Source organism: Nyctibius grandis, chromosome 31 (genome assembly GCF_013368605.1).
Source record: "Nyctibius grandis isolate bNycGra1 chromosome 31, bNycGra1.pri, whole genome shotgun sequence".
NCBI lineage: Eukaryota > Metazoa > Chordata > Aves > Nyctibiiformes > Nyctibiidae > Nyctibius > Nyctibius grandis.
Genome location: NC_090688.1, coordinates 3154758 through 3170317, shown reverse-complemented (window position 1 = coordinate 3170317; position 15560 = coordinate 3154758). Strand labels below are relative to the sequence as shown.

Here is a 15560-nt window from a genome sequence, read left to right as displayed (position 1 = left end):
GCCGTGGTGGTGGAGGGGCTGGATTCCTTTTGATATGGGAGAAGGTGATCCAGGAGTTGGACTCCACGGGGAAAGGGGAGGAGCAGGTTTCCCGGGGCGCGGAGCGGGGAGCTGGGGGCCCCAGCGCCCGTGGAGGGGATTTTTCGAGGCTCGCCATGCCAGCTCTTGCCAGTAAAGATGAGAAATTGCTAATAAATTTTTGTGTATTTATCTGTGCTGTGATGGGTCTAATCTTGATCAATGGAACCCTGTTGCTATGAAATATCGCTTTTATGTCTATATTCTATATATTGTTTGTGAAGTAAAAATTTATTTGAAGTTTAATTTTTTTGGTTTTTGGTTTTTGATTTTTTAATTTCTTTGTTTTTTTGTTTTGTTTTTAATGAAGGAAGAAAATAAATGATGACAAACCCCATCTATATTTAAATTATCTTTTGCTCTTTTTTCTTTTTCTCCCTTTTCTTCTTTTTCTTTTCTTTCTTTCTTTCTTTTTTTTTTATTTTGTTTCTTTTTGTTTTGTTTTGTTTTGTTTTTTGTTACCTCTGTGCGTCTCGTCCACAGTTCGCCGTGTGGCCCCTCGCTTCTCCATCTTACCCGTCAGCCATGAAATCATGCCCGGTGGCAACGTCAACATCACCTGCGTGGCCGTGGGTTCGCCCATGCCGTACGTCAAGTGGATGCAGGGAGCGGAGGACCTGACGCCCGAAGATGACATGCCCGTGGGCCGTAATGTCTTGGAGCTCACGGATGTCAAGGACTCAGCCAACTATACGTGTGTGGCCATGTCCAGTCTGGGAGTCATCGAAGCCGTTGCTCAGATCACGGTGAAATGTAAGAGAGCGTGAGCACGCCTGCGTGAGCGAGTGCGTGGGGGCCCCGGCTGCACATGGGGAGTGTGGGAGCTGCTGCGGGGGTGTGGATGTGTGCAAGGCACGTGTTACGTGCACGGTCGTAACAGAGCATGTGTGCAAAGCAATTGTGGGCACGTGTCGTGTTCATGCACGTGAGCATTTGTAGATACGTGGTCGTGCCCGTCAGCCCTCACCGGTGCATGAGTGGGAATGTCGCTGTGTGGGTCCTGTTTCTGCTTGTGTCTTTGTGTGTCTGCATGGGGTGAGCCTGTGGCTGCCTGATCTGCATGTGAGGAGTGTGGGGGGACAATTATGCATGTAAAAAATTAATTGTGCATGAGTGTGCGTCTGCACGGGTGTATGGGCATGGGGGTGCCTGGCTGCATGTATGTAAGTCCGTGTTGTTACAAGCCTGTGTGTACACGCGTAGGTGCGTGAGCATGAGCAGGAAGACTTGTGTGCCACGAGTGCCATGTGCTGGGACCTGTGCACGTGCCTTTGGGGATCCCACACACAAAGAAATTCACAGTGAAGGGGAAGCTGGTGGCTTGAGATCTTCCCTCGCTTTAGGACAGCTGAGCTGTGCGTTATGAAGAGAACTGTGATTCAAACCCCTGCGTGCTTGTTTCTGTCCTGGGATATGGGGCTGGCTGGGCAGTTTGTGAGCAGCCTTGGATGGCTTGAAGCCTGCATGCCATCCTGTTCCAAGGTTAGAGATTCAGCCAAGGCCCTGAGGATCTCTGGCATGTGTGCCCTTGCAGTAGAGCCTAGTTCCAGCATCTTAGTGGCCGTTGCTGCTTCAGCAAGATGGGGAATAACCCCAGCTTCCAGCTAGCAATCCCCAAGAGGAGCACGGGTGCAATCTTCAATCTATTCTGTCCTCAGCAGGGAAGTATTAAAACCCAAGCGGGATGCCCCTGTGGTTGGGTGAGTGTAGAGCTCTTTGTATGAGCTGGTGTCTGCTCCGAGTGCTGGCATTGCCCACGAGGGATCGGGGGGGGAGAGGGAGTGGGAAAGGATGCAGGGGGCTGGGGGAGAGGAGGAGAAACACTTTGGAGAAGGGGAGGGCTAAAGGAAAACAATCCCGTTGTGTTGGTGCATCTGACTAAGGAAGGTCTGACAACAGAAATGAGTAGGGCCTAGTGAATCGTGACATGACGCTCGTCCCCGGCTTCTGCACAGGGAGCAGGCTCATGCGCTAGCAGGAGGATGCCTGGGGCTGGACTGAGGTGCTCTTTCTTTTCCTGACTATTTTCTTCCTTCCTTTTTTCCCTGTTTTATCCTATCAATTTAAAAAGCTGCTATGTAAGACATCGCTTCTGCTTCCAACTATCCTATCTCCTCAGATGGGGGATCTTGCCCTGCTGGTACCTTCTGCCTTTTGTCATTTTATTCGTATTCTGTTCCCTGTTATGTTCCTGCCCATAAGCATCTGCGATCTTTCCCAGGCAGAAGATGAAAGGAGAAGTTAGAGCTTTAGAGGTGCTCAAGTCTAGAGAAGATGAGGTTGGAAAGAGTCTACAGGGAGGACTAATAGGTAGTCTTCTGGATGGGGCAGTGTTAACACGTGTTTGTGGCTTGAGCAGAAGCACTCCCAAGAATTTATAGTTTTTTCATTCTGGAGAGCATGGTCTGCACCGTGCTAAACGTGGAGAGGTTCAGCAGGGCTGGAGCCAGCCTGCCAGCGCTGCTTGGGAACATCTGATTACGTGCTCAGAAGGAGCTCCTGCGAAACTGCTTTTCCTTACTGCCATGTGAGCGTGCGGATGTGCAGCTGAAGTCTGTGCTAACGATTCCAGATGTTTAGCTGAACACTTTCCTTTTGATGGAGCAGTTTAAGGAGGATAATAAAGTGTATAACTAGGTTCATAATATTTCAGCAGCACTTTACTGAACTGCCGCGCTGCGATTGGTACTGCGCCTCTGGCTCCTGCAGCCCTAACTAGCCCAATTAGGCACCATTTCAGCATATGTGGTGGTGGGGTTTTTTTTTTAAATGTCTCTTCTTCCCGATTCTCAGCACTCCCCAAGGCTCCTGGGACGCCAGTGGTAACAGAGACAACGGCAACAAGTATCACCATCACCTGGGACTCTGGGAATCCAGACCCTGTGTCCTACTATGTCATTGAATACAAGTCGAAAAGCCAGGACGGACCGTACCAGATCAAAGAGGACATCACCACCACGCGCTACAGTATCGGGGGGCTCAGCCCCAACTCTGAGTACGAGATCTGGGTCTCTGCAGTCAACAGCATCGGGCAAGGGCCTCCCAGTGAGTCAGTGGTCACTCGCACGGGGGAACAAGCCCCCGCCAGTGCCCCCCGTAATGTGCAGGGACGAATGCTGAGCAGCACCACCATGATCATCCAGTGGGAGGAGCCGGTGGAGCCCAACGGGCAGATCCGTGGCTATCGGGTGTATTATACCATGGAGCCCGATCAACCCGTCAGCAACTGGCAGAAGCACAACGTGGACGACAGCCTCCTGACCACGGTGGGCAGCCTTCTCGAGGACGAAACCTACACCGTCCGGGTCCTGGCCTTCACCTCCGTGGGAGACGGGCCTCTTTCCGACCCTATCCAGGTTAAGACGCAGCAAGGAGGTGAGCACCCACGTCACTAACTTTGGGTGCACTGGGCTGTGGGAGGGAGAGGTTTTGGCTTATAGCCTTATCCAGCTATGGCTGCTGTGTCACCAGAGCATTTTGTTCTTTATTGATTCAATTTGGTTAAAATAGAAGTAACCTTCTGGGAAGAAGCTCAGTCCAGTGGCTGGAGCCAGAGGGCTTGGTGCATGATTTCTGATCTGTTTTTTCTCAGAAAGGTTGTTGCTTAAATGGGTAGGGCAAGCAATTATGCAAAGAGAATCCATTTGTGCTGTGCCATGCTTCAGAGTGAGGTACCTTATTGCTTTGAGTTTCTAAATGTCTTTAATGGACCTCAAAACGCTCACTGCCCAGGCAACGGTGAAGCTTAACTCTTTTTAAAGCACCCAGAAAGTGCCTTCTCAGAGATGAATAGGGAATGAGCCTTGTTTTGCCTTTTTCTAAAAGGCGAGCAAAACAAAGCCCTAATTTTCGTAGCAGATGTGTTGAGCTGAGAACAAAAGGTGTTTTATCACAGGTTGTCACCCAGCATACTTTCGGGTGCTCTGCTTGTGGCGTGGGGTGCTGATGAGGAAACCCTGCGTCCTGAACGGGCTGCTCATGGGTTTCCCACTTCCAGAATGTCTTAATACTGGGGATTAGTGGGAAGGGCTTTATGCTGCACTGCCAAGAAAGAGGCATATGATCCAGTAGGACTCTTCCATCTCCAGCAGCTGTGGACATGCTTGAGTCCTGCAGTGGGATTTAGCCCTCCACTGCTTTAAAGGAAGAGCCTGCCCACTCTGCAGCATGGCATTTTGCTGCTGACACGCACAGGCTTTGAAGAAAACAGGGTAGGAGTCTTCTAATTAGCCAAGTTAATGTGGTTTCTCCTGTCTCTCATCTTGCCTCCTCTGTCCCGTTGGCTCCTTCTCTGCGTCAGTTCCCGGGCAGCCGATGAACTTCCGAGCAGAAGCCAAGACGGAGACAAGCATCGTGTTGTCGTGGAGCCCTCCCCGCCAGGAGATCATAGTGAAGTATGAGCTCCTCTATAAGCAAGGAGACCACAGCAAGGAGGTGAGTCTGGAGAGGAGCAGCGCAAAGGGTTGGGGCCCCGAGAAGCATCCCGGCCCTCCATTCCCCAGGGTGGCTGCGAGAGGGGAGCAGGGCAGGTGTCTCCGGGCAGGGCTCGCCTCTGCTCCTTTGTGTTTGTTTTTATTTTTTTTCTTCCCCCCTCGCCCATCTCAGGTGCAGAAGAACTTCGAGCCAACGACCTCCTTCACTGTGGAAGGCCTGAAGCCCAACACTGAGTATGTCTTCCGGCTGGCTGCCCGCTCGGCTCTGGGCCTGGGGGCCTTCACCCCGGAGGTCCGGGAGCGCACCTTGCAGTCTAGTAGGTGTCCCTCCTTTTCCCACCCTTCTCTGAGGGGAAGACAGTCAGGGAGCCAGAGATGGTGGGCACAGGGGTATGGAGCTGTGGGGCGGACGTTCGCGGTGCTGCACGTCTGGGGTTCCTCTGCAGGGAGGTGGGCGGTGGGGATGCGCCTCCGGGACCTGCTGCCTTCTCCCTTTCCTCCCCCACGTAGCTGGGATGTGAACAAAGAGCGGGGCTGGTCCCTGCTTTAGGGGGGCCAGACAGCAGCATCCACTTGATGGGGTGGGGAGCAGTGAAGAGCTTGTTGACATGCTGTGCTGGCCCGCGGTGCTGAGCATGCTCAGGGAGGACAGCACCCCAGCGCCGCGCCGCAGCGTGCCTGGCCACCAGCACGAACCGAGCAGCAGCTGTCTGCGGAGGGGGCACGAGCGATGGAGCAGGGGGACGGTGGGGGAGTTGGGAGGAGGAGGGAAGGTGATTAATCAAAAGCCCGACTTCTCCAGTAGCCTTTGGGGAAGCAGTCCTCGTGCTCTTTTCCATGAGCGACTTGGTAGCCGTGGGGGGAAGGCTTGCTGGCCCAGCGGGCGCTGGGAACGGTCCCGTTTGGGGCTCCAGCAGAGCGGGAGAGAGGAGTCATATGGAGGCTATGGGGGGGGATATTAATGACACCAGGATGGAGTGTATGCAACCAAAACATGCTGGTTTTAGTTTAATGGATTGTCTCCCTTCGCTGTTGCCCTGGGGACAATAACCCCGGATGGCAATATTTCAACCTGGGCTTTTCACAGATCTTTGCTTTTAAATGAGGTGTTTTTTCACTGCATGAGTGGCTGTGGCAGCTGTTCTTTGTGTTTTCTGTCTCCTCTCATCTCTACTAAATCACTCCGCTGCAGTTTGGAGTAGCCGGGAGCAGAACTAACTCAGAAATGGCTCTGGTCACCCGAGTGAGGAGAGCGAGTGCCTGCTCCCATCTCTCAGAGTCCTTAACAAGGGAGAGCAGCGGGCCCTCGGCTGGGCGCCTGCCCCATCTTTCTGTTTTAATTGTCACATCCTGCTGTCTCTCTTCCCTGTCTCCCTCCTTCTCTTTCTCTCCCCTCAGGAGTGGGAGGAAAGGGGAGTCTGTTTCTGCACAGGCAGAATTCCTTACTGGGGCTTTCTCAGGCCTCCAGTCTATTCAAAGATATTTTGTTTTCTTCTTTCCTTCAAATGTTTTTCTCCTTTTTTCCTTTTATTTTTTTTCTTACTCTCTCCACATATTGAAAGAAAATCCTTTCCTGACTTTGCTGCAAATCTGCTGGTTCTGATCCCAGTGTGGTACTGTCAGAGGGAGCATCGCTGTGGGGAGGGGGAAAGTGAACTGAAAGGACCTGAAAAATACGTGTGAAAGTTATGCACACTCTGCTTCTGTTTTCCAAGGCGTTTTCCTCCTTGAGATTTGTGGGGATGGGAGGAAAAGAGGGTCTGGGATTTGTGCTTTCTGGTTTGATAAAATCAGGCTGGAAGAGGGGTGTGGGGGCTGATGGCAGTAGGGCTTAGTGACGCTCAAAATTTTTCCCTAAAGGATGAGGAGAAGGGATCTGGGAAAGGGGAAGGCTTTGGGGCTTTTTCTAGCTTGGCACCTGCCCAGGATGAGGCCTGGTTTATTGCTCTGTAGCTCAGCTTTCATAGGGATAGTTCCATTAATTTAACGCTCTTAAGAACATCAGCTGGGAGCTGTCAGTGTCCTGTAACACGGTGAAACATTTTTTCCTGGCTGGCTGTTGGAGGAACGAGTCAATTCTCCCTGGTCCGGGCGACATCCTTCGGCTCACAGACCTTCTGGCTCGGGACAGGCTTTTGTGTCTTCCCTCTGCAGCTCCTTTTCCGTTCAGCTCCTCCTCGGCCCGCTCCATGCCTCTTCTTTCTTTTCTCTTCTGCTGTCTGCTTGCCTGCCTGCATGCTCTCGCAGCCCCATGAACCCAGCTCCCTGCTCTCTGTCTGTCTGTCTCTTGCTGGCCGGTTTCACACCACGATGGCATCTTGTGTCTCTGCACCGCAAAGCCTCCTCCGCCCTCCCGCAGCCTGCCGAGGCGTCGGGGCTCTTCCCCTCCCAGCTCAGAGGCCAGCACGTGCCTGCATGCCGCAGCCCTCCCTGCACTGCACACCTTTCTGCACAACACCCTCCACCTCCCTGTCAGGGTGGCTCCTCCTGAGCATCATAACCAAAGTAAAATCCATTAAACTAAAGGTAAAGTATCTTTTTCTTCTTGAAGTAGCTGGGTTTTAACTCTTCAAGTACCAGAGACGTAGATTGTAAAAATAACAGAATCTCGTGGTTGGAGGAAGCTGGTTTGCCCTTTTTAACTAGCCATGACCTTCCCAGGGCTCCTTGGCAACTCTCCTACTCAGAAATTTCAGAGTGCAGAGCGTGCGTCAGCAGACAGGGGTGGCAGGGTGGGTGCTGTGAGGCTGCGTGGGCAGGTGTAGAGGAACAATGGGACTTTCTTACCCTCTGTTCCTTCCTAAGAAGGGATGTTTCCCACACCCATTAGCTCTGCTCTCCTTCCCTTCCCCTTTCCTCACAGTATATGAAGTGAACGAAACTTATACAAAGTCTATGGTACCTAAAGGGTTAAAAAACGTTGTATTATACAAGGTCAGTAAGGGTCATTCTTGTGGCTTGGACAGTCAACTTTAAAGCATGTAAAAGATGCAGCTCAGGTGAGTACTGGCTGGTCTCAAGCGGATTCACAAATACAGTCCACCCTGTCGCTGGAGGCTCACACCGACGTGCGTGGGTCTGCACACACCCGTGTACGTCCTGGAGCCCGTGGGAGGGCGGGGAGGGCTTCCCAAAGAGCCGTCTGCCTGGTGAAAACAGAGCCCGGCGGGCAAAGGTGGTGATCTCCTGGTTGGGGGGCTCCTGCCTGTGCTGGGGCTCCTTTGCCAGCCAAGGGGCTTGTTGCAGAGGTGAGCTCACAGCCCCCGGGTTGGGCTGCGGTGCTTTGCCTCCTGCACACAGCTCCCACCGCCTCCGTGGGGTCCCCGCGCCCGCACGCACGTCTCCAGGGTCGCGCAGGGTGGGCTGGATTGTGAAGGAAACTCTCAGTGCCATGAACCCCCCAGACGCGTCTCCAGCGTGGCCAGCCAGCACTTGGTGGCTGTTTTCATCCAGGTGCTGTAGTCGATGAGAGTGACGGGGAGGGGCGTCCGGGTGGGATCTGGGCCTTCTCCCCCATCACCCACCCACCCCACCCCGCCTTCTTGACCAGAGAAAGTGCAAACCATCCCCAAAGGAGGCCTCACGCCAGGGCCTCTCGGTAGGTCCCTGTGCTGGAGCGTAGAGGGTGAGTGAGCAAGCGAGCGTGACCACGCGCAGCAGCTGCCAGTGCAAACAGTGAACCCGGGGGCCGGCTGGAGCTCCGGCTCTGCGGACGGGGGCTTTCAGAATGAGGTTCAGGATGGAAAGGGTAGGTCAGGTCAGACCCTCTCTGCAGTGGGTTTCTCAGCCGTGGTGGCTTGGGCTGGACTGCTAAGCAGGAAAGGTGGCTTTTAATGCTACCAGCCCCCGATGGGGAGAAAAAAAGAAGCGAAGAGCATCGTGGCAGGCACTGGAAGAGGGTTGAGTCTTTTCCTCCGTACCCCGAAAGGGACTTGAGTTGCTTCTGGGGTGTGGGAAGGAGCAGCACACCTCCATTCTGGAGACGTCGGCGCTGCGTCAGTCACAGCAGATGGAGAGAGCGGTGGGGGGAAGGAGATCCACCCGTGGGGACCTGCCGCCCTGCTCTCTGCTCTCTGTGCAGGTAGCTTGGCAAAAGAGAACAGACTGGGGTCCAAAATTGCCACTACTGCGATAGCTGGGGCTCTGCTGGCGGGGGGGTAGCTCAGGGCAGCTGGCAGTGGGGCAGGGTGGCGTTTTAAAAGCCAGTCATGTGCAGAAACCCACCAGGAGCTTGGTCTGGCCTCGTAGCTCAGTTTCTCTTGTTCTCTCGTAAGAAAGTCTTATAAGTTAGCAGTTGAAGCGTGGAAGGTAGGTAAACAGACTGGGAATGTTCTGGAAGGAGTCACTTTTTATATCAGTATTATTTTATTATTATGATTTCCTTTCTAATGGTTTTTTTTTTATTTCAAATGACTGGCTTGATTTATGTTTTATTTTCCAGTTTGTTCCTTTTGGTTTTGTTTGTTTGACATATTTTGTATTATTTTGCGTGGCTAGCCATGGCCGGGGATCATCCCCCTCTACAGGGGGATTTGTGAGGATAAGGGGTTCATTCTGCCGTTTTAAATACAGCTAAAATGTAGCAATAAAGCATGAAAGTAAGAGGACAACACCCAAAATGTCCTACTGGGCAGAGTGCTCAGCACGGCGGTGTCAGGACTGTCTTCACCCTTTCTGCGAAACCCCCCGACTTGTGTTTAACGGAGGCACGTGGCTTTCACTCCAGTGTGAACGGGGCAAGGCGTGACTTGATTTAGGCGAGTCCTCAAAGCAGGCTGGGCCTAAACATCTGTTTGTGACTCAGGGATGGGAGTAAGAGGTTTGAAAAAAATCATTCCTCAGTAAACAAGCTTTTTGTTGATTAAAAAGCAACAGAGAAATGAGAAATGGCGACCAGCATTTATCTCCTCCTGTGCTTCTTGCAGCCGATGCTTTGGGGGCTTATAAGGACACCCCAGTTTCTGGCGGTGTCTGCAGAGAGCTGAGAGCTATTTGTTGCAGTTTAACTGTGTGGGGTGAGATCAGATTTGCAGAGTTGCCTTGAAAATGTGTCACTGTGCTGATTGATTAGTGTAATTAGTGAGTGAAAGATGTCTGGGCTAAGCTTTCCCAAAGTGACCCGGTTACAGTCGGGGTACAGAAGCGACAGACTCTTTGTCCGGGCTTTGCCAAGGTCTCAGTCCCGTGGCACCTCCGTCAGCATCCCATGTCCCTCGCGGCTCTCCCCGTGTCCCGCGGCACGGCCGTGGCGTGGCAGCGTGTGCCCCGGCACGTGGTGTCTGACGGAGCCGGTGCCGGCGTCCCACTGAGCCAACCGCGCTCAAAATTACCTGCTGCAGTTCAGCAAACACCCAAGCGAGCGTCCTCCTGGGACGTCAGAAGTACCTTGGTGTGGTTCAGGCAGAGAGTGCAGCGGGAGTTAGACCCTCTGCTGCTCCTGAAAACCCCGCTGGGTACCTGGGTACTCTGCCAGACCCTCTGCCTCGCTCCTTCGTGAGTCCTTTCTCTGACACCCTCCTATCCAAACACGTCGTGGGCTCATTGCCTGGCACTATCCTGGGCATCACCACCGTGGTTTTTTGCCTCCTTCAGTCTGTGGACAACTAACAACTTCCATCTGGAGCTACAGGCTCTTAAATTTAAGCCTCCTGGCAAAAGATTTGCTTTTCTTACTTACTTTTCACAGATCCCTTCAAAGAAATTCAAGATCCCAGAGACTGCGGTTTGGAAACAAGTGCTTTACCAGGGCAGGGTTTGCCAGACCGCTGTAAAACAGGGAGCTAAAGGAAAGGTCTTTTATAGGGTAAAGCTGGGGGCTTAGTTTTGTGCCAGCTACACTTAGTAGAAGCAGCAGGACCCCTCTTGGCTAGCCCGCTTGCTGTTTTAGTCCTTTGCTTTATAACATTTCAATTTTGATGCCCCATTTCATTTCTGTTGGCTTTTTTTTCTTTTCATTTAAAAAAAAAAAAAAGACAACAACAAAAAGCTCTCTTCTTTTTTAATTTTATCTTCCTAAACCAAATTTTTGTACGTTTTATTTTAGATTTTTTTGTTATCATTTTCCTTTTTTTTTTTCTTTTATCTTTCCCATCTTTTGTTTTTTTCCCCCCTCCCTTCCCTTCTTCCCTTTCCCTCCTGAATTTTCCCCCCTCGTAGAACCGTCTGCCCCCCCTCAAGACGTAAAATGCGTCAGCACCAGATCCACCGCCATTCTGGTAAGTTGGCGGCCGCCTCCGCCTGAAAGCCAAAATGGCATCCTGGCTGGCTACAGCGTCTACTATCGAGCGCTGGACTCTGAGGACACGGACCTTAAGGAGGTGAATGATATCCCCCCAACCACCAGTCAGATCCTACTGGAGTCACTGGAGAAGTGGACAGAGTATCGCATCACTGTCGTGGCTCATACGGAGGTGGGGCCGGGCCCGGAGAGCTCGCCGGTTATCGTCCGGACAGATGAAGATGGTAATTGCACTTTTTCTGGTTTTCTCCTGAGTCCCCTGGGGAATCCGTGTCCCTGGAGTGGGCTTTTCCCACGCTGGGGAGGACACGGCGAGTCCCACCCTTGCATGGTGCAAGGCCAAAGCCTGCGGTCCCAGACAGGCAGCAGCGCTTGCTGCCGTCTCCCCCAGCCCCTCTGAGACCTGGGGTCTGTAGGGTTTGTCCTTCCCTGCTTTAGGGTTGGGGTTTTTTTGGATTTCTGGGGGTTTTTTAATACCGAGCCTTGACTGCACCACTTTTCCTGAAAAGATGCTCTTACTGAGCAAGGAGGAGGCAGCAAGGAAATGAAATCAGAGACGAGGAGACGATCGCTGCCAGAAACTGTTTTAAAATATTAAGAGTTCTTCCCACACATTCCTTGTTGCTAGCTCCTCTTTAAGTCAAAGTTTTGGTTAGTGGTAAAAAGGAAGAATCTGTTTCTTAAAGTTTAAAAAACCTCAGTAACGAGCAGCTTAGACTCCAGTTCAGTGGCCCAGCTCGGAGACTTTTAGCACAAACGTAGACAAGACTTGAACTTTCCTGGTGTTTCTACAGTAAAATAAAACCAGGAAAATATGTGAATGTGTGCATGAAGGGAGAGCACCCTCACTGGGAGGGTGGGGTAGGACCCTCAAATAATATAGGTCAAGTAAATGACATAAGTAAATTCTAAAATGCTCAAGCTTTTTTCCTCCATCCCAAATAAAAAGCATTAAAAAAAAGTAACAAGTTTGTCCCCAGAGTGGGCTGTTCCCCTGAGTGTCTGCCCATGTCCAAATGGATGGAATACCTTGCTCAGAGAAAGTAGGGTTTTCTTGCAGATGAAGCTGTCATGCCCTGTATTATTATTATTATTATTTCAAAAATTCATCCCCAATTCCATCCAAGACATCTCTTGTTTCCTGTCCTGAGATTATGCAGCGGCTGTAACCACCAACCCACCTGCCCTGCCTGGGAGACAAGGGAACTCCAAGGGCAAGTCCCGCTTCGAATCCTCTCCATCCTGACCTCCCACAGGCAGGACCGGAGCTTTTCTGGCTCGTTAGAAACTGGCTTTGCCCTCAGAATGGGATCTGGAACTGTATGGTTTCTTCCATCTGAGCAAAGTGGGGACAAAGGAGCCTGTGGAAGAATGGCTGGAGAATGAGATGGATGTGTTTCCATGCGTCTCTCCGAGCCATGCAGATAAACCCCCCAGAACTTCTTCCCCGCTCCACTGAATAAAGACCGTGGCAGATGATGGGGTATCTAGTTTGTTAAGTCACCCCCACCTTTCAGGGCTGTAGATTCAGTGTGCGTGTCCCATAGGTGAAGTGACAGGCTCCAGATAGAAATCCCTGAGTGACTCCTGCCCCTTCCTTCCCTTCCTCGCAGTGCCCAGCGCGCCGCCTCGCAAGGTGGAGGTGGAGGTGCTGAACTCCACCGCGATCCAAGTGTTCTGGCGCTCCCCAGTCCAGAACCGCCAGCACGGCCAGATCCGTGGCTACCAGGTCCACTACGTACGCATGGAGAACGGAGAGGCCAGGGGGCTGCCCCACATCAAGGACATCATGCTGGCTGACGCCCAGGTAAGGACTTGCCTCCTGCTCCAGTCTCCTCCCGTGGAAGGTTTGAGGGGGTGGGTGCTCCAGCCGCCTTGTCCCATCCCAAACAACGTAACGCTGGAGAACGTAGATGAGTGTCTCTGTGACAAGGTATATGTTGTCTTTCTGCAGTTCATTTGCACTCCCAGACAATAACTATTGTGGAAGAGTATGAACTGCTGTCCCAGCACTGAACTAAATGCCATCCATCCTCCCTGTGTCTGGGAAGTCTTTTAAGACAGGCAAAGGCCACAGTGGAATCTACTAATTTCTCCCACTCTACTTCTTCCTTCATGCTGGCCTGGTAACTTCTGACCTTGTGTGGCTGCTTGCTCAGGGACTCCTTCCTCATGCTGTGTCTCTGTCTTTCCCTTCTTTCCCCTCTTGTATTCTCATGTGCAAAACCTCTCTTGTTCTCTGCCCAGTGGGAAACAGATGACACTGCTGAATACGTAAGTAAAAAAGTAAAAATCCTCCCATCCTGGTTCTGTTCCTTCCCTTCTCCCACTTTGTGTTGTGGTGTGGTATTTTCCTTTTCCTTTATTTTTTTGCAGTGCCAATGTGCCTGTTTTAAAGCCTGGTTTTGGTGTTCCCATGCACTGTCCCTACCCTGTCCTCTTTGCTTGGCAACCCCGTGTGATTGTGCAGTTTGTCAGCACGCAGCAATACCGCAGGGTTTTCCCCTGGGCTCCGAAGGAGGGACGAGTCTGCTGCTCCTCTGTGGGGAAGCAGATGGGACGTTGAATTTGGGACTACCTTGAACTTCTGCTTAAAGCTGGGCTGGTCTGCAAGCACCCCTGGCTTGTGTCTGAAAAACGTAGTTGGGCTGAAAAGCAGTTGGTATTCAAAGGCCCCTAAGTCCTAAGGTATTGGGGCATGAACAAATGCTTTGTGCCCTTAAAGGGCCAAGATTCTTAGATACTCGTTGATACAAAGTGCTGAATCCCTGTTGACCCTTTTACCTTTTAAGTAGACCTTAAAATGAGCTTGGCTGTTTGGCATTCGCTACTTCTGCTAAAATGCTAAATGGTTTCCGTGATCTTAGAGCTACAAAGCAGCAGGAGAAAGCATTTCCTCCTTGGAATGGCAGGCTCCCAGGGTAATACACCACTAAGCTGATGGTGTTCCTGTCTCCTAGAGATTGCTAAGTGCCCTACAAAAGCGAGGGGCCTCTCTTTTGCAGATGGAGAAATTGAGTCACGTGAAAGGCAAAATCTCTTGCCTATAATCTTAAGAAAACTCAGTGGCGAGTGTGAAAACAGAGCAGGTTTCTTGACTTCTAGAAGACGGGCCTGTCTCTGTAGCTAACGGCTTCCGAACTTGTTGATCAAAATCCTGCTGGTTTGGAGTTCTGCTGTTCCGCTCCCTGCTCAGCTTTGGGGGCAATACAGATATTTCCAGGAGGAGCAAATTCTTCCCAAGTGTTGCCCTGAGATTTCATATTGAAAGCACTGAGGGGCGGTGGGGGATGAGGGGAGATGAAGGCCAGAAAACACGCACCACGTTCGCATCTCCCTCCTTTTCAGGGCCTCAGAGAAAACCCTGCTGCGTATGCTCTCATCCCGTTTGATTTAGCTCGGGTATTGCTGTTACAACACAGCCCTTTGAAGGGCTGAATACTTCATGGGGAAGGGCTGTTCTGGAGGCCAGTCTTCTAACAAAAGCTCTCGGGAGCCAGGTGTGGTGAGGCTGATAGAGGATGGAGGAAGGAGGGTGCTGGGGATTTAGCAGAGAGCTTTAGCATGCAAGCAGAAAATGTCTTCTTGCACTTCGCGTTAAAGCAATCCCTTTAATATTATGAAGGCATTAAAAAATATCTCCGAGGAGAGAAGGGCGGAGGGTAATGGAGAAAAAAATGTAATCTCCTTGAAACCACTGAGACCTCCTCTGAGACAGCGTGGTGAAGAGGAGCACTTTGAAGAGCACAGCAGCGTTTTGATGGCTGAAGCAGTTTGTGTTGGGACAGGGGATGTGTGAGAGGTAGATGTGGAAGGGAACGCGTTGAAGCCAGGCCCTGCGGGGACAGGCTGTGTTTACAGAGGGGTTGTTTGCAGCCGGGGTGTGCGTGCCTCTCGCTAAGGGGACGTGGCTCATCCTCCTGCCCATCGCCGCATCTACCCAGTTGCCCCAGAGCGTCTCGTGGTTTCAGACTCAGTGAATGTTCCTGCATGCTAGAAAAGGGCTGAGACTCCTGCGGGGAGGAGCGATCTACCCGGGGGTACGGACCTGACTATTTACATCATTTTCCTTTGGACTCTCGCGAACAGGAAATGATCATTGCTGGGCTCCAGCCTGAGACTGCGTATTCCATCACCGTCGCCGCCTACACCATGAAGGGAGATGGTGCTCGCAGCAAACCGAAAGTGGTCACCACGAAGGGTGCAGGTAAGAGTCTTTTCCTGAACCATTGGGATTCACCAGTTCCCTAAAGCCAAGAAGCGCTTTTCTCCAGACTCGGCTTCTTTCATCCCGCTCCCTTCATGAAGGACAGACTTGCAACAAATGCCGTGCTGCCCCGAAGGCAAAATTATTTCTAGTAAGGCAGAAACCCCTTCATTCCTCACAGGTAGCCCTCACTAAATGACATAATTTTCTGTCCAGTGCTGCAGAAAGCCCAGACACACCCAGAAATAAAACAGAGGATGAATTCATTGCTTGTAATCTCTTGTGCTATAAACTCTAGTGCACCAGAAGTAAAGACAATCTCTGCCTGGTTTGAGACTGTGTAGCTTTGATGGTTGGCACACACAGGTACCCTGGGGAACAGGAGAGGCGGAGGTCTGCTGTCGTGGTGTTGACTTGCAGTGATCTGAAGAGCAGCAGGAAGACAGTGGTGGCTTACAGTGCCCACTCTTCTCTTCTTCTAGTATCATGTCTGAACATATGTCCCCTCTTTGCTCAGGTCTAGCAGAGGGAAAAGTACTGACAGTATTGACCTTTCCTCGCTAGCATTTCTGGGACCTGGGGTCTGTCTGCGCATACCACCCAG

General features: G+C 51.6%; 1 protein-coding gene across 9 annotated transcripts in view; it reads left to right on the top strand.

Moving 5' to 3' along the window:
• PTPRS (protein tyrosine phosphatase receptor type S) overlaps nucleotides 1-15560 on the top strand; it is a 156024-nt gene that overhangs the window by 107668 nt on the left and 32796 nt on the right. For 4 of the 9 annotated variants that reach the window (XM_068420469.1, XM_068420467.1, XM_068420468.1 and 1 more), the window contains exons 7-10: nucleotides 562-831; nucleotides 2872-3453; nucleotides 4379-4512; nucleotides 4684-4828. In XM_068420469.1, the coding sequence (XP_068276570.1) occupies nucleotides 562-831; nucleotides 2872-3453; nucleotides 4379-4512; nucleotides 4684-4828 (1131 nt within the window). Of the gene's footprint in view, nucleotides 1-561; nucleotides 832-2871; nucleotides 3454-4378; nucleotides 4513-4683; nucleotides 4829-10667; nucleotides 10974-12362; nucleotides 12557-12996; nucleotides 13024-14838; nucleotides 14957-15560 lie in introns of all 9 variants that reach the window. The other 5 variants (XM_068420464.1, XM_068420460.1, XM_068420461.1 and 2 more) reach the window with 2 other exon arrangements.